Source organism: Mastigoproctus giganteus, chromosome 8 (assembly GCF_048544385.1).
Source record: "Mastigoproctus giganteus isolate SK-2022 chromosome 8, ASM4854438v1, whole genome shotgun sequence".
NCBI classification, from domain to species: Eukaryota; Metazoa; Arthropoda; class Arachnida; order Uropygi; family Thelyphonidae; genus Mastigoproctus; species Mastigoproctus giganteus.
Genome location: NC_143582.1, coordinates 210,800,154 through 210,827,000, shown reverse-complemented (window position 1 = coordinate 210,827,000; position 26,847 = coordinate 210,800,154). Strand labels below are relative to the sequence as shown.

The following is a 26,847-nucleotide window of genomic DNA, read 5'->3' as shown; positions in this document are numbered from 1 at the left end:
ATACAAAATAAATGGATAAAAACATATTATTCTCTTTTTTTTCTAAATTTCTGCATTCCTCCTTTCTAAGTCGCCAAAATTTCTCTTGTTTTTTAAACCTTTTACTTCATTGATTTTGTTACTTTCTGATCTTTGCGATATACCGAATTGTCAGCATACACAAATTTTATTATATTTCACCAAACTGTCCCGTACATCGAGCTGTCATGCCGAATTGTCGCATACAGCGAATTATTATGCATCGAACTGCCGTACAATGAATTGTCTTGCAACGAATTTATGTGGGCTCATGCAGCAAGGAAATTGATTCTTTTTTTTTTTTCACTGTGTGGAAGGATAACTATGGTAACCAGAATTTTGCTGCTATAAGGGTAGAACTCGAATCTGGTAGCGGAGGGATTAGGATAAAGGTAAATGTGCCTATTGTATATCATTTACCATATACATTAAAGAAAGCCTAGACTTAACCACCACACATTTAATGTCTTCACAAATCTCACAATATATTTCTACTTGTAGCTATGTACGAAAACGGAAAGACATATAGATCATTCTCCAAAATTCCATACTTTTATAGAGGTTGCAACTACAATCGTATGTAATTGATTCTTAGAGAACACAGGGTTTCCTAGTGGGTAGTGCAGTGCTTATAATCACCGTCCTCCTACACTCCATGGAAAAGGTCCGGGTTCGAATTCAGTCAATGACACAAGGAATTTTTATGGGATTTTTTCCCACAACGTGGCCGAGTTTGTCAGTCTCGAGCGAGAGTTGTACTTCTTATCTCTCTGAAAATTGGATTTTTTGTCAGTAACCAGCCAAAAAGAGACTTAGAGTTATTTTAGGATGATAGCACATTGCATTCCATCTTCCAGTAAAAGAAACCTTGCCCTGCACAAACAGCTTTAACTTCTTGAATATCCTCTACCAATTCCCTAAATTCTGATTTCCATGTAATTCTACGGTGGGGCAAAGATAACTTAGTTGATTTCAATTCTTCAAAAACTCAGTCCTATCTTATATCTCGCAAAAAGGATTCTTCTGCTCCTATTCTTATCTTTGATTACACTCAAATTTCTAAACACGATCACATATTTCGATTAGGGATTACCCTGACTTCTAATCTCTCTTGGCATAAGCACATCACAAATATTGCTTCCTCTGCATTTAAAAAAAACTGGGTTGTCTCTTCTACCCATGCACCTTCAACCCATGCACGATACTAAGTACCATAGGTTTTAATACATCTCGTGCTTGGGATTTTTATATTAAAAAGGAGCACCTTATTCAGGTGTGAGAACGTAGGAACAGTATTACATGCCATGATAGGTTTGCGATATGTATAGAATTATTATTTAATTTATTATTAAAATGTATCTATTAATGACAGACATTCATTTATTTATTTTTCATATATTTATAAAAATATTTATTCTTTTTCACCTAATTACATGCTATTTAACTTTTGAACTTACCTCTTCCTGGTAAAATAGCTAAACTAGAGTCTATAATGAAATTAAGCAATTATACAATGAACAAAAAAATCGTAATCCCTAATAATGAATATGGTTGTAAGTCCTTACAATAGATTCTTTCTTTTTTGGAATAGAATGCCATGCTGTGATTTATAAAAATCTAAACTAATTATTTATTAATCGATTTTTTTCCTTTTTTTCTTCTTTCATTGTAACGTAACTGTAACTTTTATTTACAATTTCTTGAAAAACAGATTTATTTTCTTAAAGAAAATCCATATAAGCCAAATGTATGAAAGCGTTTTCGGTAAATTTTTCTTATTATTTCATTTCGTCTTTAAGAAACTGGTTTTTGTTCCCAGTGCACTAGTTTTAAAGTGAAGACAATAAGTAGTTTTATTTCATTATGCTGACACCGGTTGAGAACTTAGGAATTTATTTAGTTTTTTCGAGCACATTGAAATCTAGAATTACACCACTGCAGCCAAAGACAGTAATCGAAGCCTCACTAAGAAGAAATAAAGACCGAGTGGCTTCCAAAATGATATGAAAAACACTCCTAGAAATATCAAATCTCACGGTCAAGAACCTTCTTCGATATCAAGCTTGATGCTATCTTTAATGTAGAGCTGTCTGCCACTGATGCCGCTCCTGCTGTTGTCATGGTTACACGCATTCTCTTCCGTGTAAGAGCAAAGTTAACCGACGGTGCAAAGTGTTGCGGGAGAAGTTATTTTTAGGAACACATAGCCATCGACCTCATGCACGCCAGGTGACGGCCGAACTATTTTTAAATACAACTGACTTCTGAGAAGTGCTTCCTATTGCAGTTTCCGTTAGCTTCGAGAGTCAGAAAACAGCAACACAAGATTTATAGGGGCCACAAATAAGAATCAGTTTTAATGCCGAAGTGAGTTATGTCTGTTGACCTAGTGAGCTTCACACTGCTTTATGAATATGATGAAATTATATGATTTCATGGTGCTGCGGTTTGAAGTTATTCGTGATTTTAATTTAATTGAACAATTGAACATTAAAACTAAATAAGGGTTACATTCAGATTTTATTTTAATTAAATAGAATACCTGCGAGGTTTACTGGCATCGATAATCTCTACCTCTTGACCCTCTTTCATTGGTATGGCATCTTTGTCACTTTCCATAGGCCTGAAGTCCATAATAGCCACATATACCTCGCGAGTCTGCAAGTAAAAGAGCTTTAGGTAGTAAGCCTGTGATATTTGAAATGAGTAGATTATAAAATATACGTTATGATAAAGAGAAAATATCCTTAAATCGTAATGTATAGAGGCATATACATTTTTAACATGTTTAACTGTGATATATGCAATGGCAGGTTTTCATGCACCAGTAATAGTATTCGCTTTACAGTGCAAGGAAGCCACAGGATTTTGCTGCACTGGCAAAAAAAGAAAAACCAACCAAGTAGATAAGGAAACACAAATTATATGTATACATCTTTCCTCACACAGGTAACTATCCAGTTGACCTTTGAATTTATTCAAACCGTCAGCCCCAACCAATTGCGAGGGCAACTTGTTCCAGCAATCAACGACTCGCTGGCTAAAAGAAAACTTCCTCCAATCTAATCTAAACCTCAATCCCTGTAATTTGAATTTATGAGCTCTAGTTCTGGAATTTTTATAACAATGAGAATTCCACCTTCATTAATTTTACTAATCCCTCTCAGAGACTTATAAACCTCAATCATGTGCCTAGTTGCCAAGCTCTGTAGCCCACATAATCAGTGTCTTTCCTCATACGGTTGTCCTTCTGCCGATCTCACCATTCGAGTTGCCCGTCTTTGGACCCTTTCAAGAAGCTCGATGTCTTTTTTCGGATGAGGTCTCCACACACACACACACAGTATTCCTGATTAAATAAATAAATGTGGCCTAACAATGCCTGATAGCGTTTGATAAGTCATTGATAGGACACCATGGATTTTCCTGGCTGCCTGTTTGCACTGTTCATAAAACTTTTCTTTGTGTTATTGTACTGAACTAAGATTCATAACATTTTACCATAGTGTACAAAAACGTCAGACGGCATCTGACGTTTCGGTACCCCTCCCTCCTGTATCTTCTTCAGAGATTTATTTATATGAAAAATCCTATTAGGCTGCACTGTTTTATAAATTCGTTCTTGAAAAAACTGGGAATTTTTTAACAAAATAAATTTTAAATGTATTTAACTTTTGCTATTCCATTTATTTAACAAAAGTTAATAGTTCCCCTGGTGTAGGCTAACAATAAGTTTCAAACTTAAGTTTTAATTTACATTTTCAAAGGAGGTGCATTTTGGTGTTGTTACCCGAGAGGAGAACTGAGCCTGAAACGCGAAACCATGCTCGTACTTACTTGTGTTCCCAATGGGAACCTCACCTGACCGAAACAAAGGAAACTGGGAGGGTGATATCAGTCTGATTACAGCACAAACCTGATCTGCAAATGAAATATGAATATTTACCTAAACAATATCCTAGCTTCCCCCTATTTAAATAAGCAGCTTTAAAACCTCGAGGTGACAAAACCCCTATTGGTATTGTGGATGTTGGTTAATTAGCCCCTCGGAGAGACTTTCGACCACACCTTAATTGCTTGATTGGATTGGATTTTGGGAACTCGTCAACCAGAGGAGAGGCACAAAGTCTTTTCAACATTTTCCAAACAAATAAGCATTTCTGGCCCATTAGAATGGTGTAGTCTCCTGCTGGAAAACAACTAAAAAACGATTCATACGTATCCGAGTGGTCTATATACTTCGTAATGTTTTGTTTCCAATAAAACATTACGAAGAGTATCATATCACTGTCGCCAACTACAGTGTCCCCAATGTCAATGTTATAGAGAATTCATTAATTCATACTGTTTCACTATATATGTATCCGAACAGCCATACAATGCAAAAGTAACTGTTTCTTGCCACAGGAGATCGAATTTGGACAATTCTAATTGGAGCCGCAGTAACTCAAACCTTATCATTTTCCTTAAGACATATGAGGTGTTGTATCTGTAATTTAATCCACTTTATAAAAAGCTTCAAATATCTTTTGTCATTTAGGGGGTTTGAACCATTTCGAAATTGGTGGCAGGCGGCAGAGAAAACTAAGCATCACTGGGAACTATGAATTCACCATTTCATATCATGTCCAATTAGTCAGCAGTGGGCAAGAGTTGCATGTTTTATTATTGTAACGGAAACTTTAGTTTTTTTCAACCGCAAAACAAAATCTCGACTCAGTATTCATATAGTAATTCACTTAGTAATTATGGCCGTCATTCAGTGTAGCCACGTGTTCTGGAGCTCCTGAATGTTGAGTTATTTTAATGTGTTTAAAGTGTTTTCTTCCACTGAAAAAGTGTACCAGCTAAAAGAACTTCGCAAGAGGATTACGTGGGTAAAAAAATTTTGTTATTACGAGGGTTATCTTGTCTGCACTCTCTCGTCATTTACCAAATCCCTTTAGGCTTAGCAGTCTGCTAACGCTTTGCTGTAGCCACACGCGCATTGTTGACAGTTAGGCCTAGTGGATATTGCTGTGTATACGATACGTATATAAATTTTTGAATTGATAATCTGTCCAGTAATAATGGCTTGCATCTTCCTCAGGTAATGTTTTATTTTATATGATTTCTTGGCTGATTTTATCAATACGATACGATACTTCCAACTCCCCGGGGATTTTCTGTATTTGCCGTTCAGTATTTCACTGTCTTCAAGGACGCTGCTAATCCTTTAAATCGTAATTACCTTTGGTTTCTGCAGCCATGAGCGAACCTACTACTTGCACAGGGTGTGGTTATCAAGTTGACTATGTCCTCGTGTGCACTTCGTGCAAAGCCGTTCGCCTCTGTGGGCCATGTAGCCCATACGCTAATCTGAAAAGACTCGCAAAGAAAATTAAAAATTCTTGGAAATGTCAACTTTGCAAACAAGCAGAAAATGACTCGAGGAATATCGATGACACTTCACCTAACTTACAAACCGATCCGGAGTGCGTATCCCTTCGGGATTTTATTCAGCTACGTGATTCTGTAAACGAAATTCAGACCGCAATCTCTCAACTTTCTGCTGAGTTTACACAGTTAAAGGACTCAGGGCAACAGAGAACCGACATCACAGGTGCGAAACCTGACGAACTTCTAGAACTGAGGATACCTGAACCCGGTGTGTCATATTCTGGAACCAAGGACGCAGTTGTTGAGAGTACCGAGCGGCTGATCTCCAGATTTAATCAGCTTGAAAATAAATTATTAAACTTCAGGACACCCTCATCAGAAGCAATAGCGAAAATAGATCATGGAAATGAAATCTCAAAAGCACAACTGGCAGAGCTACAAGACGACATCACAGTGCTACACAAAGAAAACAAGGAGATGAAATTTATACTCCTTGATATCTATAATAAGATCGAACTGAGTAAGCTAGCAGATCCGAGCAAACTCACTAACCTTCTGAACTCAGACGAACTTCGTAGATTATATAAAAATTATCCAAAGGCCATTACAGTATCAGTCTGCCACGAATGTAGCAAAAAATCAATCCCCAGTCCTCCATCAGAAGCTCCAGGTAGGAACGAATCTGAAAAACGGCTAAACATAGGATTTCGTCGAGCGCCATCTCCTCACTCCAGCCAGCTTCTAAAAACAGATGGGAAAGGACAAAAACCATCCACAAAAGCGCATTATTCACGTGCGCTCAAGAAGAACCTGAAAAGGGCAACTGATATTAATCACCACTCAACAAATGAGAGGTTTCCACAATTACAGAAGCAGGCTCCACCTACGGTCAATGGCACCGCATGCATAAACTCTCTTACTTGCAATAACGAATTCTCTACCTCTATGCCAATGAGGCAAAAGTCATCATTTCCACCTTCATACCCAACTCTTGGCAATGCCTGTCCTGTCATACCTCATTCGCAATTCTCATATTCACAAGGCCTGGGATTAAGTGTCGGAGCGAATTCAATATTCGAACCAGCGGATTCCTCCACATTACAATTTCCACTCCCAGTTCACCCCACTGCATATCCATCCTATCCTATGCAACCAGAGGAAAGTACAAGTAGGAACCTCAGAGTGAGCCAACGAACAAGTACGGCTTCACGTGAATGGCTTCGAATTGGCACATCGACCAACTCCAAACTGCAGCCTTCCCACACACCTCCCAGACGGCAGAAGTCCAGATCCTCTAGCGGACTTTTCGTATCTCGCTTAGCCCCAACTACCACAGCAAATCATGTTGCTGAAGTTCTACGTGATCAACTAAACCTTCGACTAAAGGTGCAGCAACTTCACACCAGGAACCCCCGCTGCGCATCGTTCAGGGTTGAATGCGCACAGGACCTGTTAAATTTAATTGGAACCGAATCTATCTGGCCTATTGGCACCATTATTCGACCCTACTATAATAGGAGAACCAGTCACCTTCCCCGACCTCCAAAACCAAGTCAGCAACATCACTACCCACAGCTGACTGGACTTGTTCCCGGACAACTTCCAAAGATCTCAACAGTCCTCCTTTCGTACCACTGCTCTGCCAAACCCCACAGTTAAGGCACCACTCCGCCATGATAAGAGTATCCTGAGTCCCCTAGGTGATGGACCCCATAAAATACCAGTCCATATTTCGTCAGGACGTCGAGCCGTTCGCTTTCGAACACGCCAACTCAGAACACCTCCAATCAGGACGGAAGTTCGTCGAACACCTGTCATCAGGGTCTACTTCCAAAATATCAGGTCCATTAGGAACAAACTAGACTCAGCAGAACAGATCTTTCTCTCCCAGGTCGCTGATGTGGTCTGCCTCGCAGAAACGTGGCTTCAACCTAATCAAGATACACTCTTCTGCTCAGCTATTGCTGGTTACAACATGCTGTCTGCATCCAGGGAGCAATCTAGAGGAGGTGGAGTAGCCATACTGTACAACTCCTCCCTGTTCTCATATGAGAATTCGACCTCAACTACAACTGAAGATTTCGAAGCGATTATAGTCTCGCTACGCTTCCACTCCAGCCACATTGATATCGCATCTGTGTATATTCCCCCAGGGCCTACAATTGAAATTATTGAAGATTTGGGGAATTGGCACTTAAACCATCTTCGTCCGTCTGCACAACGCCTTGTTTGTAATGATTTTAACCTGCCTCCAAATCGACATCACCTCTTTATCAGGCTCTGCGAGTTCTTCAAATCCATCAACATGATACGGGTCAATGAGAACCCCACCAGGGGATTGAACCTACTGGATCTCGCTTTTGCTTCAACACCATGCACAGCTGAGGATGATCCCATCGCATTCTTCCTGTCTGATCACCAGCCCATAGTGTTGACATGGTCATTGCAGGTGCCAAACTTCAACATCCCTGACAACAAAATAGTCAAATACGTTTCAGCACCTAAATACCTTAATCCTCAACTCTGTGTAGAAGCAGCATCTTGCATTCCTTGGGATGTCCTCATTGACTGCGACCTCAGCCTTGCAGTGACACTCCTGTCTGACTGGATTAAATCCGTCACCGACTATGCTGCCACCAAACGAGTAACAGTAACTCCCCGTTCCAGATCGTGGTGGACTGCTGATCTTAACAACAGCTTCAAAATGAAACAAGTCCTACATAAGAAATGGAAGCATACAAATGACAGTAAAGACAGAATCGCCTTTTCCCGTGCCAGGGCCCACTTTAATCGAAAGAAAGCTGACGCAATCCAAGTGAACCTTAACCGCACTTTGAGGAAAGGAAAGCCATTCTATGCTGCCCCACATGGTGGATTCAATCACATGCTTGATCCTCAAGAATGGCTCAAATACATCGCCAGATTTTCAAATACAACCACAGTCCCATCTACAGTTGTCCAGCCTGACTATGAAAACCCTTCAGATGTCCTAGGGACTATCCAGATCACGGAACAGGAACAGGAGCTCATACGTGCCATCAATTCCCTTCCCACAACAGCCACTGTTGGGGAGGATGGAATTCCACAATTTATGATCAAATGCTTAAGCACATTCATCATAGGCCCTCTTCTCTCGATCTACAACAGATGCCTCGCTGAGCATTATTTTCCACCCCAGTGGAATAAATACAGAGTGTACCCCATCCCCAAAAACCAATTTGCCTCAAACGTCAGCCAGTTCAGACCCATATCAGTTGCCTCTTGTCTGTTAAAAACTCTTGAAAAGGCTTTGCTACCCACAATCACTCAACAAATCCTCCAGACGAAACCACCTGAAATCCATTATGCTATCGCAGGAAAATCATCAATCACTAACTTGGCAGCCACCACAGAACGCATTCTCTCAGCATTCGAACAAAGAGCTGAGCTAGCAACCACATACCTCGACATAAGCGCAGCCTTTGATGCCGTGTCGATTCCGGCCTTGCTCCTCCTACTTAAGGAGAATTTTCACATTCGAGGTGATATGCTGTGCTTTTTGGAATCACTTCTCAGTCACAGAATACTTATTCTCCATCGGCAGCAACATACCCTATCCTGCGACATTACTGCTGGAGTACCGCAGGGGGGTGTCCTGTCTGGTGTCCTGTTCACAGCCATCATCGTGCCCATTATTGCCTCAACGAATGGTCTCCTATGCTATGCCGATGACTTCAAACTGCTGACTCCAATTAACCCTGGCGACGACCCCGCCCAGCTTAGCAACAGGATCAATTCCCAACTTAAGGATCTAGAATTGTACCTGGCAAACTTCAATCTAAAAATCAACCCTCTGAAGTCTGCTCAGGTTATATTCTCCCTTAAATCCATGCCGACAGTACTCAACGTTTCACTCGCAGGGGTACGAATACCAAACGTACCCTCGCACACAGACCTTGGCGTTCTGTTCGACCAAAAGATGTCCTTTGTCCACCAGATCGACAAACTCAGTACCAGATTTTCTCGTCTACGGTGGATCTCAAAGCAGCAGCTGCTACACGTCCGACATCCTGCCACTGTTAAAAGGTTCATCACCTCCACCGTCTACCCTGCCATTCTCTATGGTGCAGAAATATGGGCCTCTGCTGCACATACAAACCTTAAGCGGGTGTACACTGCTGAATACTGGCTACTGAAATGGGCGAATAACAAGCTTCGGCTACCTCCCGCTACCACAACTACCATGATGGCACAAGCACTCGACATCCCGAGGTTGAAGTTCCTGATCGTTGAAAAGAGGCTGGTCTTCACAGCCAAACTCATCTCAGGCCAAATATCATCTCCAAATATTTGGAATGCTTGCTCTTGGAGGATTCCACAGCCAAGCCTAAGGTCGGTACCAGCACTTGTGGCTCACCACAACAGGCTTGTACTCACCGAAAGATTTCTGCCCAAGCAGATGCTCGCTGCCCTCAACCGTGTGGACGCCGACATCGACACCATAATAAGTAAAAAGAAGGACAGACACAAGTTTATCAAAGCTCTTGAAACCTGAATCACTGCCAACTTGTATTTGTTTTTCTTTATTTGTGTTCAGCTCCTTGTTTTGATGATGTATTTGTATTTCTTTTTGCATTTGTAATCTGTATTTTGTAGCCTTTTGTATGTGTTCGCTATATTTTGTAGCCATTTGAATTTGTACTTATGTTATCTATATGTGAACCCCTGGCGCTCGTCGCCGTGATGGGATATTGTGCTGTAAATCTACTTCACAATAAAGATTTATTTATTTATTTATTTATTTATATAATTTATACAGGTAATAAAGCCTCGTAGTCTTAACTGCTGCGGTGCATAATTTCAATTCATGAAAACTGTTTTTATTGCTTCATTTCAGTATTTGTTTTCATTGGTCGATCAACTGCATTTTGTATTTACATTGGAAGCTTTAATATGAAATGGGATGTTTATAATGCACCCACTCAATAGAGACCAAAATAAACCTTAATATAAATATATCAGAGTTTATTGAGATCTGCTCGGATATAATTATATCAAACACGAAATGTTTACATCTAAATGCGCTTAGAAACAAATAAGTTCAAAGTAATAAATTCTGTAATAAAAACGCTGTATATGTTATGAACGGGAAATAAGTATTCTTCTGAAACCAAAATGATAAACCAGATTGTGTGCCAAGAAGTATAATTGGATCATTTTCCAGAAATCCGAATAAGGATTTTCTATTAAAAGAGACTATAAATTACATATCCCTTTCGCGCATCCTATATTTGTCATGAAAGAGTCTTTATATCATTAATGAATCAGGATGCGTAACGATCAAGTTGGAACACAAGTGTACTTATCCAGTGGTTCCTCAAGGACACGACAGCTTGGCAAGCTATTCACTTTCCTCACGTAGCAATTAGGCCACTGCTAATGTCGCCTTTGTCTGGGAAACTGAGGAAAACAAGGGAGAGTGCGGAGTGTCTTCAATATGTGCTGGACAGCTGTGTTGATCTGATTCAAAATGAGAGATTGGGGATAAAAAGTGCAAATTATGCATTATAATCACTATGGAAAGCATACCACAAAAACTGATCATGAAATCCTTAAACGTGATGTGTAATAATGAACTCAATACGTGCACATTCCAAACTTTCTCTGTAGAGAAAGTTTGGAATGTGGACGATTTAATGATCATCGTGACCTTCATACAGTTAACTGAAGATGCTGCTGGATAAAAAGGCTAGAAGTAGCATTACTAAAATTAGTGACAATTACTAAACGCAAATTTATACAGACACCTTTTCAGGTGCGTCACCAATTACATATGCGTAAAGGGCCTATTAGTCGCGTTAGCATATATTCGTAAAGCGCCTATTGCTTTCGCCATGTCCGTCCGTCCGCATGTAAGAGTAATAACTCAACTCCTAGTGGATGGAATTTCATAAAATATTAATTTAGTTCTTTTAAGAAGATTTGTCGAGTCATCCTAAATTTCATTAAAATCGGACGGACTAATAGAAATCCTGTAGTTATCCAACAGAAATCCAGTAATTATCATTTCTTGTTTTCATACATATAACATAGACTATTCATATACCTTTATTGTAGCTGAAGCACGGGATATTATGTTTGTTACTGTGCGCTGATTGAAAGAATGAATGGGCAATATGGTGGATAAGCAAATAGAAGAAATTGTTTTTAGCTCGATTTTTCTTATCAATTTACTTATCAGTTCAAGTATGGAGACCGCACCTAAAGAAAGACATCGAGCTTCTTGAAAGGGTGCAAAGACGGGTAACTCGCCTGGTGAGATCGGCAAAAGGGCGTCCTTATGAAGAAAGACTTCGAATATGTGGGTTGCAGAGTTTGGAAACTAGACACCTTAGAGGAGATTTGATTGAGGTGTTTAAGGCTCTGAGAGGCATCAGTAAAATGAATGACGACGAAATTTTCAAGATTATAAATGATGCTAGAACTAGGGGATATAAATTCAAGTTACGGGGGGAAATGTTTAGATTAGACTGCAGGAAGTTTTATTTTAACCAGCGAGTTATAAATTACTGGAATAAGTTGCCTACATGGGTGGTAGAGGCCGACAGTTTGGGGAAATTCAAAGGTCATCTAGATAGTACTTTCGGGTGAGGGAAGCGCATAGGATGATAGGTTTAATTTCCTTTTCTTTTATTAATTATTATTATTTATTTATTTTATTATTATATTTTTATCATTGTTTTATTCGGGTTTTTTCTGGCTGGTGCAGTATAAGTCATAGGCTTTCTTGCACCATGCGGCCAATACTAATACTAATACTAAATAAATCATGAATTATTATTATTTTCTTATTATATTAATCAGAATAGAAACCTTAAATATGTCTTATATTTCAATTATTATAAAATACAGAAAGAATTAAACAAAGTACATTATGAAAGCGTTGACAGCCAGCATACAGCGATTGTTTAATCACAAGGCCGGAAAGTATTATATTACAAAAGTACAGTATTGCAAAATGAGGAGTGTCAGAAGGCATGTACAGTGTAGTGAAAACAATTACCTTTGTTATTATTAGTCAATCAATTAATAATTAATTGGTAACAAAACAATTGGTTATTTACTTTCGCTTTTAAATTTGTTTTTTATTTTTCACAGAAAAAGAAAAAAAATAATTTAAGAAATTAAAATGTAGCGCGCCTGAAAGTAACGCAAACCGCACATTAAGTAATTTTTTTTTTCTTTTTTTTTTTTTTTGTGTCACTTCTTGTAACTGCAAGCAGTGCTGTAGTTACGTTAGGTTTGTCAGTATATAAGTTTTTCAGTGAATTCAATCTTTCCAGAATACGGATGCCCTATAACAGAGGCGTCCAGTATTTTTTGGCTATGGCCCAAAACAAATAAAATTCTTAATGTTTCGAAGCAAATTTTAATTTTTTATATTAAATAATTAAATACGAAAATCCAATAACTATTACATAACCCTAACAACATTCTTATTATGCAATTATAATAATATTGGTAAATGCTGAAGAAAATACATAAAACATTATATGAATGAAGTGAGTGTAGAACCTAGAAAAACAGAGCAGCATTAAAAACATTTTTCAAATCAGTGAAACTTTATTCTATGACACCTTACTTTTAAACTTGTGGCCGCGCGCCACTCAATTTGAAGGAGGCGGCGCGGATTGGGCAGCCTTGCCTATATTGTTACATAGTCTAATTGAAGACCAAACTTTCGAAATAATAGACGGTATAAGAAACGTATTATGTATTTGGAATACTAGAAAAAATGACCCAATGAATTCAACAGGCGGTATGAAAATAATGCCCTATAATAGCGTTTCTCAAACTGGGGTCCGTAGACCAGTTTCAGGGGGTCCGCGAAACGAACCCTCTGGAACCGGTCAAATTATTCGTCCTATGTATAGCAAATTGATGATAAATAAAGTTATTATTACATATTTGTGTAAAAATAAGAATAAATGTGAGTTGTTTTATACATCAAACTTTGAATTTTCTTTTCAGAAAACCCAGTGTTCACACACACACACACACACACACACACACACACACACACACACACACACACACACACACACACACACACACACACACACACATATAGTGGGCCAAAATTAGGTATACAGTACTGATCGGGTCATGTTATTTTTATTTTTCATTATTACAGGTAATAACATGCATATTTTATTTTTATTTTTCATTATGATTTCTTTTATTTTACAGGTATTTAGAACGATGGCAGGGAGTCTTGGTGAAGAACAAAGAAAGTGGATTCTGGAGCAGTATTGGAAGACTGAAAATGCCGAAAAGTTGCGCAGAGCGTGGCAGGAGGCATTTGACACTGCTCCACCAACACGTCTGACAATTTATCATATAAGAGATAAATTTGATGCAACGGGTTCAGTGGTTAATGCGCCGAAATCTGGACTTCCTCGGACATCTGTGACAGAGGAGTATAAGATGAGAGTCGCCCTGACATTCGTGAACAGTCAGAAAAAGTCAACGCGACGTGCGTCTCAGGAGCTATCCATACCGAGAACCTCCTTGCGACGCTTAATGTGTAAATTGAAATTGAAGCCGTACCGTCCAAGACTCTTACACGGCCTTTTAGAGGACGATTCAGACTGTCGGTTGCAATTCTGTGAAATAATGCGTAATCAAATTTCTCACCAACCAGACCTTCTTGATAAGATCATCTGGTCAGATGCAGGCTGTTTCAAGTTGTCAGGCCACGTGAACAGGCATAATTGTGTGTACTGGGCAGATGAAAATCCTCATGTGACTATCACAACTGAACTGAACCAGCCAGGCGTCACTGTGTGGGGTGGACTGTCCAGCGATATGGTTTCATGGGGCCGGTTTTTTTTTGATACAACTGTGGATGGTAACAATTATCTAAACATGTTGCGCAACGCGGTGGTGCCACAACTCGCAACCAGGGCTGACTTCGCCGAAGTGTTCTTTCAACAGGATGGGGCCCCTCCTCATTTTGCTTTGACGGTATCGAGCTACCTTGACACGACCTTCCCACAACGTTGGATCGGGCGACGTGGCAGCATTGAATGGCCGCCACGTTCACCCGACTTCACACCTATGGACTTCTTTTATTGGAGCGTAGTAAAGGAGAAGGTTTTTGAGAGTAAGCCCCCACACAGTGGACGAATTGAAGGAGTTCACCTCTCAAGCATTTATCGAAATTGGTGCTAACCAGAATTTGTGTGTTACTGTGTGTCACAGTGTCGGGGACAGGTTCCAGGAATGTTGCAACATTGAAGGAGGACATTTTGAGCACCTAAGAGACTAAACATGACCCGATCAGTACTGTATATCTACTTTGGCCCACCCTGTATATATATATGTATATATGGGTCCGCAAACGTTTTTTGATTTTTGAAGGGGTCCATAGATCTCAGTAGTTTGGGAACCGCTACCCTATAAAAATGTGACTAATTACTATATAAAATTTGATTTGTGCAGTTGCTGTTTGTCAACGACCTCATTAACGAATGACAGTTCCTTTGTAACGCCGACTTTGGTTTACTGCAGCCTCCTGTGGTCTTTACAACTCATGAGCAACTAACCTTAATACTGTGGTTTAAAATAATTACATCAAGTTACCGATGCATGTAGGAGTATTCGTAAATGAAGTCACAGGCTGATTGAGTGCTACTTTAGAACCTTGGAGTTATAACAAAAAACAAGGAGAGAAAGTAATGAAAAACACTCAGCCCATAATGCGTAGACGGGGTGTGCCTCGTCTACTATAGCACGTGTATAGTCAGTGGTAAAATGTTAGCGAATAAACCAAATAAAGGAAGTGGATCAACTAAAAGAACTTTCATGCGATGGAAACTTCAAAACGAACAAGAAAGAATATTTACATAGTTTCCAATTAAAAACAAGAAATGAATTCACATTTATTTCGGACAAAAATGTCATATTAGGGCTACCCGAGAATTACCATCTACCCTTGTGTATCATGCTCTGCTCTCTGGTCCAGTTGCCTGTTTTTCTGGGACAAAATCCGAATTTCCGGGAGGAAAGCCTTGCTATCATCGCTAGAGACCAAAAAAACAGCTCATAACATTTCCTCGCGTCATTGACGGAATTCGAACCTGGACTTTTTCCACCGGGTGTGGGCTGTAATTATGATCACTGTGCTACCGTGAAGACATTTATTTCAGGGCTTTGAAGCTGGTAAAACTTAAAATGTTTGAAATTTCCATTCCCTTTCGAATGGAGATATATTTGTAGGAAATCAAAATTTTAGCCATGTGTATCATTAAAAGCAAATATAGAACCAAATCTTCTGTTTTGGCACAATTGCAAAATTAACCAAAATTACTCCGGATGTCACAAAGTTACGAAATAAGGCCACTCCTCGTATTAAATTTTTAGTATATTGTAAGCAAACTTTTTTACAACATATTTTAAATTCAAATCCGCATACTTAAATCCTCAAAAGTATTCAAACTTTTTCACTCTCAATTTGGTGGAACAAGAATGAAAAACATTAAGAACCACTGATACAAATAAATAAATAAATTAGTAATTGGGAAAAAGCAAAAACAAAGTGAGAAAAAACTCTATGATGTAATAAAAAAAACCGTAATTTATTTTGTACGTTGTAGAGGTAATATGTTTAATGTTCAGGTGAAACATATTACTCCTGAAACGCACAGCGTGACCTGCTCTAGATGGCAAAAGAAATTTATTTTACAGGAATGGCATAGATTTGAATAGAAGCTATGTAATGGTTAGGAATCGAGAGGAAATGTTGGTTTATGTGTGTTTGAGGGGGGAGGAAAAGATAGGAGAGCCACAGATATGCATTTGGCTGATGGTATGGGTGAAGATTACGCTTGCATTCTCCTCAAGGATTTGAATGAGGCTACAAGAGTCTGACGATGAAGAACTAGAATTACAGTAGGTAAGACAGTGTTTGAAAAGAGACTAGATATTTACAGGGAGAATGGAAACTGAATTAAGGGAAAGGTTAGTCACTGTACATGTCGGGCATAGTCTCTTTTCGTACATCGCTATGAGCATACTGTGTTTGTTACTTAGCGCATCGATCTCATATTGTGGGGGAAATTCAAAAGTTGTTTTGGTATTGCACTACTTAAAATAAAAGGCACTGCTCCAATTATGCAATATAATGCTTTTGATTTAATGCTATCTGGTGAAAATGTAAAATAAATAGCTGCTCCAATTTTTGATCATATATGAATTTTATAGTTATTTTATGAGTCCGTAAATACCCTTCTGGCAATTTTTTTGTATGAGCTGTCTAAATACTAATGTAAGACCCAAGAAGAGTTTTTGTGTTGCCCCTAGCACTGCTTCCAAGAAATATCCGAACACTACGCGGATGACATAAAATCCTATTAAGGAAACATGCAACTGCTTCAGAATACAATTTTCAACTGTTCAATAAAAATTCTATTCTACTGTTTATTGAACTCCAAGTCAAGGTTTAGAGGCGCATTAGCAACTTAAACCATATTGCGCCATACCTAATATGTCTGTAAATTGCGTGTATTCCGTGGTTGATTTGCTGCTTGCTGCAATAAAAATTCGACTTTCAGGGGAGAAAATCGTGCTATCCTTCCATGAGACCGACTCATTCAGTCATGTTTGTGAAAAAGGCCCATAAAAATTCCTTGAGTCATTGAGGGGATTCGAACTCAGTCCTTTCCCAACCGGTGTGGGGATGGGGCGATTCTACCAACTATGCACGAGGGAATCCTCAAGCCAAACGTGGAAACACGATTTTTAATACATCTACTTGAAATTCTCATTCGAAAAATAGTTATTTAAACAAAAATAAGGAATATGAAAAAAATTGCATTTACTTTGAAATAAAATCACGTTTCACTAAATGAGAAACTTAAACAAACGAAAGCATTTTGTATTTATAAAAAAAAAGTATTATGTATAACATAACTGACTTTTAATTAAAGCAACGAATAAGCTATCTCTCAACGTAATGCGTATTAATTAGCCAGTTAAATATTAACCAATATACTAAATGAGTTACCATTAATGCTGAATAGGTTATTATTATTTTTAATATTGCTTTCAAAGAGTAACATATACAGGCATAAAGAAATTATATTAGTAATATTAGGTCAAAACCTTGTCATATTACGGTTACCTGAGGACAACCCTATCCACTCATGTGTATTAAGTCTATAAATTGCGTGTGTTCTCTGATCGGTCTGCATGTTTGCTGGATGAAATACAACTGATTCCCGGAGGGGGGGGACCTTAAACACCTGAGACCGACTAACTCAGCCACGGAATGAAAAAAAAAAGCCCACAAAAGCTCATAACATCATTGTGGAGACTCTTTTCCACCTGGTGTGGGAAGAACGGTGATTATAACTCCTGTGCTACACGCGAGGACAATATTAGTTCAAATTGAAACACTGCGATGTTACAATTTTGCATTGATTACTACTACTAAAGCACCTGCTGGATAAAATTTCTGATAACAGGATGCAGTAATGAAAAATGAAAAACGGAGGGCAGTGGCCTTGTGTTCGCATGTGCTGGAATGTACACATATTCTCTATTCGAATCCTCACAACTGCACACAAAAAATGGATGGTCCATTTTTAGCTAAGCTCCATGAAATAACGCACAATGCACAATTTTTCAAAAGCACTCAACATTCGTGTCTTAAAATTAACAACTAGTAAGTAACAGTTTAGTTTAGTAGCTGGTATAAATTTGGAGCTCACGGGCTTCAAGTGAAAAAAATATACGCAGTGAATACGTTTTATAGAGGTAAATAAACATAATCCTTTTTAAGCATCCAATAACAAACTTATTTGAAATGGTCTGTAATAAGCGGTGATTTTCCAGTCCACAATTCCGGGGATTCAGCTATGTAGCTATTAGTTGTTTATGGCAAGCAACTGTTGAACTAGTTGCATGTCATAAACCACTTCTTTTACAGTGAAACACGTTAAAATACAGTCAGAAATGTCAGGAGGATTACTTCGTTCTATTTCTGGGAGCTCGAAGGCTGTGAACCTCAAAATAAATAAAATTGTAGCTGTTGGTTCCAAAGTATAAAGAACACCGTTGTGTGTTTTATGTAGGTAAGCCTGTGTGTGTGTCCGTCTGATTATATTGACAAGTAATCAATGTCAAGTAGTCGTTGCCAGACAAGGTAACTTATATAGACGAGTTATGCGTTTCCAACAGTTCACATATAAAAAGCAGGATAAGTGATAGGGTGTTGTAAATCAAAATATAAAGGAAATTTATTTTTTTATTAAATAAATAAAAGGAAAATATGCAAATACTTTAGTATTACTTTTCGAAGAAGTTCTCTTGCTTTTTGTAAATACTTTTACACTGGTCCACTGGCTTCTTAATGTCGTCTAAGGAAAACGTTTTGGGTCGTTCGTGGAGCTACCTGTGCAACGTTTCTTTGATTTCGTCATCACCTCAAAATGGGCGTCCACGTAATGCTATTTTATCAAAAGGCCAAAAGAAGCGATATTCTGAGGGGGCGAGATATGGACTGCACAATGGCTGATGGAGATCAAAATGAAGTTTTTGAATTCTTTCAACGGTTGCAATGACTGAAGGGTGGGGGGAATTGAGCATTATCATTTTGCAACAGAACACCTTTTGACAGCGAATCTCAGTTTACTGCAAATAACAAGTTTAAGTTTCTCTTCCAGCATGGCACAATATCTTGCACCATTGACAATCTCTCCACGTTCCCGATAATTTTCCAGAATAAGCACGTGAAAATTCCAAAACGTCAACATGATTTTGTTGTCAACATGATTTGTTCCCTTTAAGAAGAGGTCCACTTTTGAATTTTTTGGTTTTGGAGTGACGTGATCATTCGTTGTAGGAAGTGTTCCGGGAAATAGAAATTGCGAGAAAATCTGAAAAACGTTTTCCTTTATTCCGTGAGAAGTTGGGAACTCGCCTTGTGTTGTTTATTTCTAAACGAAGATACAATTCTTTGAGATATTTAAGCATTTAAACTCATAAAATTATCATAATATTATTATACATATTTAGAGAAATTATGATACAATTACGTGACGAAATTGCGATCCATAATTATATTACGCATCAGTTTCTTCATGGGCCCAACATCAAATTAGTCTCCATTTCTTTCAAATTATCCCCTCGATCATAGAACTATCTTTGATCAAATCTCCATTGGTGTGGGATGTTTCTCCGCATAACCACAAGTACTGTTGAGAAGCAGCATTCTCGCTATGAAATTTATTACAAATTGCTCCGCAATAGTTGTGATGGTGGACTTTTACCATCATAGGAAACAGTCGTCACTTTGTGGTGGTAAAACAATAATGAAATTAGGAAATTCCATTACTAATAAATAATGGTAAAATTATAAAATTCCGCCACGCAATAAATATTCTGCTAATAATTTAATAATAAAATTATCTCTTTCAACTTATCCTCATTAAAATTCGAAAGAAGGAATAATAGATGGGCTCTGTTTATTGGATACCGTTTGGAACGTAAAACTACTATTTAAAAAAAATAATGATGGTACTTTTGTGGCTATACAGAATAAAAATATTCAAATGCCGATGGCAGTTGCGCTTAAACACTATTTTAATTGAACTGCAGAAATACAAAATAAGAATTAACATGAATGTAGAATAATCATTAATAATTGCAACTATTTACAACTTTGAACAACATATAATGACATATGAATAATAACACAAAGAATTGAGAAGCTAAATACCTTTGTTTAGTTCTAACTGAACATAATCTTTTAATAGTAGAATTTAAAAAAAAAAACGATAAATTACTTTAACACACCAAGAGTTAGCTTCCTGAACGAAATTTTGCGAACAAAAATATCAATCCTGTGAAGATTAATTAATCTCATACCATGAAATACTGGACTCATACATGAATAATTCGTTCTAAGAAGGGGCAAGGAGAATGTGTATTGATGACAGAAATTTGGTCGAGGATTGTACCAAGGAATAAGAATTAGAAGAGCAGGAAAGTCAATAAAATTGTATTATGAACTAAATAATAAATGAAACAACAAGACTGAAGATTACGTCGTAAATTAAGAATTAAACGAAACCTGTTGCAAAGACTTTTGTAATTTTTGCGATTGAATTCGATGTGTTTCTTGAAACAATGGAAACGAATAAATTTTATTTGAATACATTCGAGTAGGCCGAAAAAAATTGCTGGGACGGGAATCAAATAATGGTAAAATTAGTTGCTTAAAAAGGGTCACGATTGCAGCCTCATTACTGAAAGCGAAGGTAGTGCGTTAACTAAGAAGCCGAAAAGCTTTCGAAACAATGCTATTTATCTGGACTCGTGGGTAGCACAGTTGATATAATCACCGTCCTCCCCACACTAGGTGGAAAAGACCCGAGTTCAAATCACGTCAATGACTCGAGAAATTCTTAAAGATCTTTTTCATAACGTGGCTGAGTTTGTCGGTCTCAGGCGAGGGTAGCATAGTTTTTCTCCCAGAAATTTGCATTGTTCGTCCAGCAAACAGCAAATCGACCAGAGAATACACGCAATTTACAGATATATTATACACGTCACGATATGGACTAAGTTGCTGATGCAACTGAAACTCTACAACGTTAAAGCTGTTTATATGAGCCGGTGGATGCAGATCATGACGTATGATAACACCAACATCTCTGACGTGATCAATAACACCGACCTCTTCCTGATCAACATGATAATAGAATAATATTAAAGGTTTAAGCCGATGGGAAAACACTGACATAGTTACACTTGCTTATATTTGGGGACATTGCTTTCACTGAGCTAAGACTGTAAAATATGAGCATCGGAGATTGAATCGATAACCTTGTAGACATCAAGGTCACCAGCAAGCATTTGCCATTTGACGTGGAAAGGTTGGCGCGCTCTTGCGGGGTTATTGTAATATACGATGAACAGTAGAGGGCCCAATCAAAACATTAGAAACCGAACCTCATTATTTATAGGGCCTCCACTTGTCTGAATTCGACATGGATATTCAGCTACGTGAAGGTACCTAGTGTAGTTGTTGTATGCATGTATGTAAGTCATAGGTTTGGCGGCACCAGGAATGTTTGTTCAACTCCGCCATTTAAATCTGTAGCTTTCATACAGGGCACTCTCAATTTATAATGTAGAAGAGGCAAAACCAAAAAGCCTTCATAGCATCTCATCCTGTCCGCGTGGAGGGAGGTCTCAACAACCAGGCCTGTATGTTCTCAAGAATAAGACAGATATCCTGTACTCAGAAAAAAAAAACGGGAGGTCAAAAACCCCATAAGTTTATGTGACCCAAACAGAGAAAGGAGACGTGGTCAAACAAACCGAGTCTTAAAACATTAAAACTAAAACTAAACTAATATGGTTACACCAGTAAACAGAACATATAGGGTAGTTGTTGATCAATGCTGTTGCCGTAATTCTAATAGTTTTTTCAATGAAGACAACGGATCGTGTGCACTCCAGAATTATCATTTTGAAAGTCGCCGTCTCCTTTAGAGTAAAAAACGAATCAGTGTAGAATGCACGTGACCTAAAAAATTTCTTTAATATGCAACTGCTTTCAGATCATCGTCCCCGTGACAGTACGATGGTTTCACCACTTTTCACTTCTTTGGAGAGGTTTGAGTCCGAATTCCGTCGGAGACTAGAGAAATCCTTAAAGGCCTCTAATCACGACTGTAGTTAATCATAGATAGAGGGAGTTCAGTCCAGTGAGTTATTCTGAGCTTTCCGGCCCACAAAACATGCAAATTGTCCGGCGAACACATTTATACTGATATAATATACTATCACAGTATAACCTAAGATACGAATTCGTCGTAAAACTACCACCAACAACAACCTTTTGTCATTCTTTTAGATATACCAATGGACCCAGTCCATGACACGAGAACATTCCACACACACAATTATTTCACCTCCTGCAGCTTGACCATACATGATGGATCTATCACTTCATCAGTTCCGATTTACAACATAGCGTAAATCGGGTTTCATTAGATTTTAATACCCGTTTCCATTTCTCTGCAGTCCAATCAGGTCGCCTCAAATCTCTGCATATATTTTGAACAGGTATGAGGTGATGTGGGTCTTGGTTCAAAGTATCCTATCCCGAAAATGCTCCGCAGTAGATTGGGATTCAAACTCGCACTTTTTTGCAACCCTCCTCCCATATTATCCTCTTTCTTGTAAATTCTGTATATTGTAGACTTAAGCAATCCTATGATAACCAGAGTCCCTGTTTTTGTAGCGCCCAGAGGTGAACGGTGGTTGTTTGAATGCAGCGAATTCTCCCATATCAGTATACAGTACTAAAATATGCTTTCTAACGTCAGTTGAACGATATCCCTTAATATAACATGTGACATTTATAAAATCGATCATCATTATACTGAATGCACCTTTCTTCGCGTTCTGTAATAATATGCAAGTGTATATAAATAAAAATATATTAGCATAATATTATTTACTTGACGTTTTATTTTTTATACATTCATTATAGAATTAATAATAAAATTATTTATTCATTTACAAACTTCTCACTCACAGGACATGTAGACCCTAGATAATGGTGAGAACGCTGAGAATTATAGAGAATCAATACAAAACAGCTACTAGTGTTAAAATATATACAAAACTGGATTAACAAAACAGAGAAAATAGTAGTTTGTTATACATAAACGGTTTAAGTGTAAAATTAATATTATGATTATTCAATATCTGAAGGAAACGGAACAGAGAATTTCCAAGTAAGTGTTGCGTACGAGGAACAGGCAGTGAGAAATTAGCTTTATAAAGAGAATTCAAGCGGGGTAAAGTGAAAGATATTTCTTCAAGAACATCTCTGGAGAATCGATAATAGAGTTTATGATATTGTAGACAAAAAGAGACCCATCGAGTTGTCTGGAGAAGAGGAACGATTCTGAAGCGAAAACAAAGAGCTCCATAGTTTCGACGGCGAAAGGCAAGGTGATTTCGAAAGCATAAGAATTTAATGAATTTAATTTGAATTCTCTCAAGTCTGTGAGAAAGATATTCCAGTTGTGAGGACCAAATAATATCACAATAATCAAAAATGGGAAGTAAAAGCTGTTTGTAGAAAAGAATTATAACTTTATCACTCTTGAAAACCAAAGAAGAATGCTTAATTAACCCAAGAAGTTTGGAAGTCTGAGAATTACATGATCAACATGGGTGGGATGAAGTTCAGATCGAAATAAGCCACCTAAGTCCTTAAATGTATCAGTACTTGCAATTAGAGAGTTTCAAATTTAATAATCAGTAATGACGAAGGGTCTAACTGCTTTATTCGTGCGAAAGCGACATAATTTAGATAATAACTTATTTTTATTGAGCCAGAGTGAGAGGGAGTCAAGACAGGACTGGAGTTCATCGCTGTCAGTTGAAGAATAAATAACTTTGTAAAGCTTAATACCATCTGCATAGAGTTGCCACTCAACATTAAAGGACTGAAATAAAGTTGACAGATCATTAACGTAAACAATAAAGAAGAGCAGACCCAAGAGTGAGCCTTGAGGAACACCTTGCGAAATAGTAAACGAAGTTGATGAAGTATCATCAATTATTACGGATATTTTACGATTTCTAAGCAGTGAATCAAGCAAATCCAGTAAAGGGGAGACAGTATACCACAAGATGAAAGCTTGAATAGAGTCAAATGCATGTGAAATATTAGGGAAAAGCGAATCAGTTTGATTTACTTTGTCTAAATTACTTTGTAGGAAATGAGAAAAAAGGCCAGGTTTGAAACAGTTGATATCCTGCGAATAAAAGCATACTGGTGATTATCGATAAAGGGTGAAGTTAGGAACTAAGGTATTTATAAAGTAGGACTTCAAAAATTTTTGCAATTGCATTCAGTATAGTAACAGCTTGGTAGTTATTAAGCATTTTAAATTTTAATTTAAAACCACACCAAAGATGAATCTTAAGTATCATTCAACAATCCTTTGATTATGTGAGTTCAAAACTAGCATGATTTACGTTTATAATGCAAATGTAATACTCAAAGGGAAAACGTCCATCACAGCAAATTGCTTTGTTATTATCATTACATAAGCATGTTCCAGGACACGTGATTACAACATACCATAATACACGCTTAGATTTGGCTGACCTTCTAAATACGCGCCCTCTTTAAATCTGATATGTATGGAATCCGAAAGCAAAGAGCACAGCTGTCTACAGGTAATGAATGAGTTGCGAATGAATCAAAGGAAGTCTTTTAAGCCCGTCAATAGCTAAATGAGGTAGACACTTTACACAAAGATCATGGCGCCGGTGGAACAAATAGTGGAAAAATTCGTTATCGAATGAATTAAAGCACCTGTAATTAACGCAAAAGCATGAATTTCAATTATAACAGTGATACAAGAGGATATCAAAATAAGCTAGATAAACGTTCTCAGTAAAAAAAAAAAAAAATAGCAGTAGCAATAAATATTTATTTATTAAGATTTATTAACATTAGCATTTATTTATTAACATTTATTATTAATAATAATATTTATTTATTAATAAAAACATTTATTCATTTAATTATTGTACAGGAATAATTATTAATCAACTTTAATAATTATTCCTGTGTTACATACATTAATGACTGCTGATGAAAAATTTAAAAGGAAATTTAAGCGTCCAAAATTCCTTACTTGCATGTAATGTAATAACCTTAGCCGACCGGGCTAGCCGAGTGGGTAAAGTACCTGCCCGGCAACCCCAAGGTCGCGGGTTCGATTCCCGCCTCGGGCTTGGATCAAAGTACTGCAAAAAACCTTGGGAGGTGCAATATGGCCACAGAAGCCGATGCGCCAACAACTACCAAATCAAAAAAAAAAAGTAATAACCTTAGCGGTTTAAAATTAGTGTCATTACTGATTTTATCGGAATTACATATAACATTTGGCTCTTTGCCAAAAACTTCCCTTTACATTCCAAGATTATTTTGTTTATGAAATATATAAAAAGGATTGTGCAGATAATGTGATAAACAAATAAATTTTACCTACCTATATTAATCTATACTGACAAGATGCAAAACTACATAACTGGCTGGTTAAATAAAAAATAAAAACAGTAGCATGCATTTGTATCTGTTGGCTTTCATAAAGTGAGATCTAAAGCGACGCCACATTATTATTTTAGGAAATAAATAAACTATATATAAATAAAATTACTTTATAACCGTGCCATTGAAAAGTGCTTAAAGCGATTAATTTCGTAACCTAAAGAGATTCGTTTAAATTTTCGTTTAAAGCAATTAACTTTGTAACAAAAATAATATAATGGAAAATAGGAAAATAAAATATTAAATAAAATGAAATTTCTCTTTATACACCAGAAGTGAACATAGGTGAAAAGGTGATAAAATAAAATATTAGCATATGTTCAAAGATCAAATATGTGGTGGCTAATGAAAAACAAAAAATGTAGTGCATACTTTTCCATGCAGTTAAACAGGCAGCTAGAAAGGAATGTGATATCTTGTCTATGATTGACCATGACTTCTAGCGCCTTTGCTAATAGACAGAAGAACGTAATTATCCTTCTTTACAAGACATTGACCCATATTGGAATATTGTATTCAGGTCTGGTGACTACATCTAAAAAGACAGAACTTCTGGAGACGGTTCAAGGAAGGTACATCAAATTAGTGATGAGTGCAAGTCATGCATATATGAAGGGGTGGACTGCAAAGTTTAACAAATAGGCATGAGGGGAGATCTAACTAAGGTGTGTAACGTGCTGAAAAAATTGAGTAAAATGAATGAAGAAGGTCTGTTCTCCCTTGTAGGTGAGACAAGAACTAGGAGACACAAATATAAAATATCCGGGAATAACAGAAGACTGGATCTCATGTGGGTCACCTATGGGCAGCGTTGTCAAACGCTGGAATAACTTGCCTACTAAAGTGGGAGAAGGAATGAGTCTGGTTAAGTTTAAAGCGGAATTGGATGGGTAACTTGTGCAATTCAGAATGATTTGAATATATATTTTTAATTTAATATTATTTTTGGCTGATGTAGATGAAGCCCGTTTCCTTGCATCACTTGGTTTTACTAATATTATTTCTGATATAAAAAGAAAAATTTATATCATTAATATATTTTTAAATTATTGTGACAAAAGCAGTAAGTATTGTCTTATTCAAAAGAAGAAAGGAAACTAACCTTTTTATTATCCTTAACACTCTCTTCGTACTCTTTATTATTCTTGAGATGGGCTACAGACCAACAGCTGACTTTCTCAGTTGTTTCAATAATATTCGAGGAAGAATTATTATGCTCATAATTTTCTTCAGTAACTACACTTGCGTAGCAATCTCCGAATCTATTTTCATGATGAGACAAAACGGCGAATTGATTATCCTTTTCGTCCGAGTTT

General features: G+C 37.4%; 1 protein-coding gene across 3 annotated transcripts in view; it reads right to left on the bottom strand.

Moving 5' to 3' along the window:
- LOC150082242 (protein Obscurin-like) overlaps window positions 1–26,847 on the bottom strand; it is an 865,351-nt gene that overhangs the window by 689,370 nt on the left and 149,134 nt on the right. For all 3 annotated transcript variants that reach the window (XM_090379203.1, XM_090379204.1, XM_090379205.1), the window contains one exon: window positions 2,561–2,676. In XM_090379203.1, the coding sequence (XP_090235329.1) occupies window positions 2,561–2,676 (116 nt within the window). The remainder of the gene's footprint in view (window positions 1–2,560; window positions 2,677–26,847) is intronic.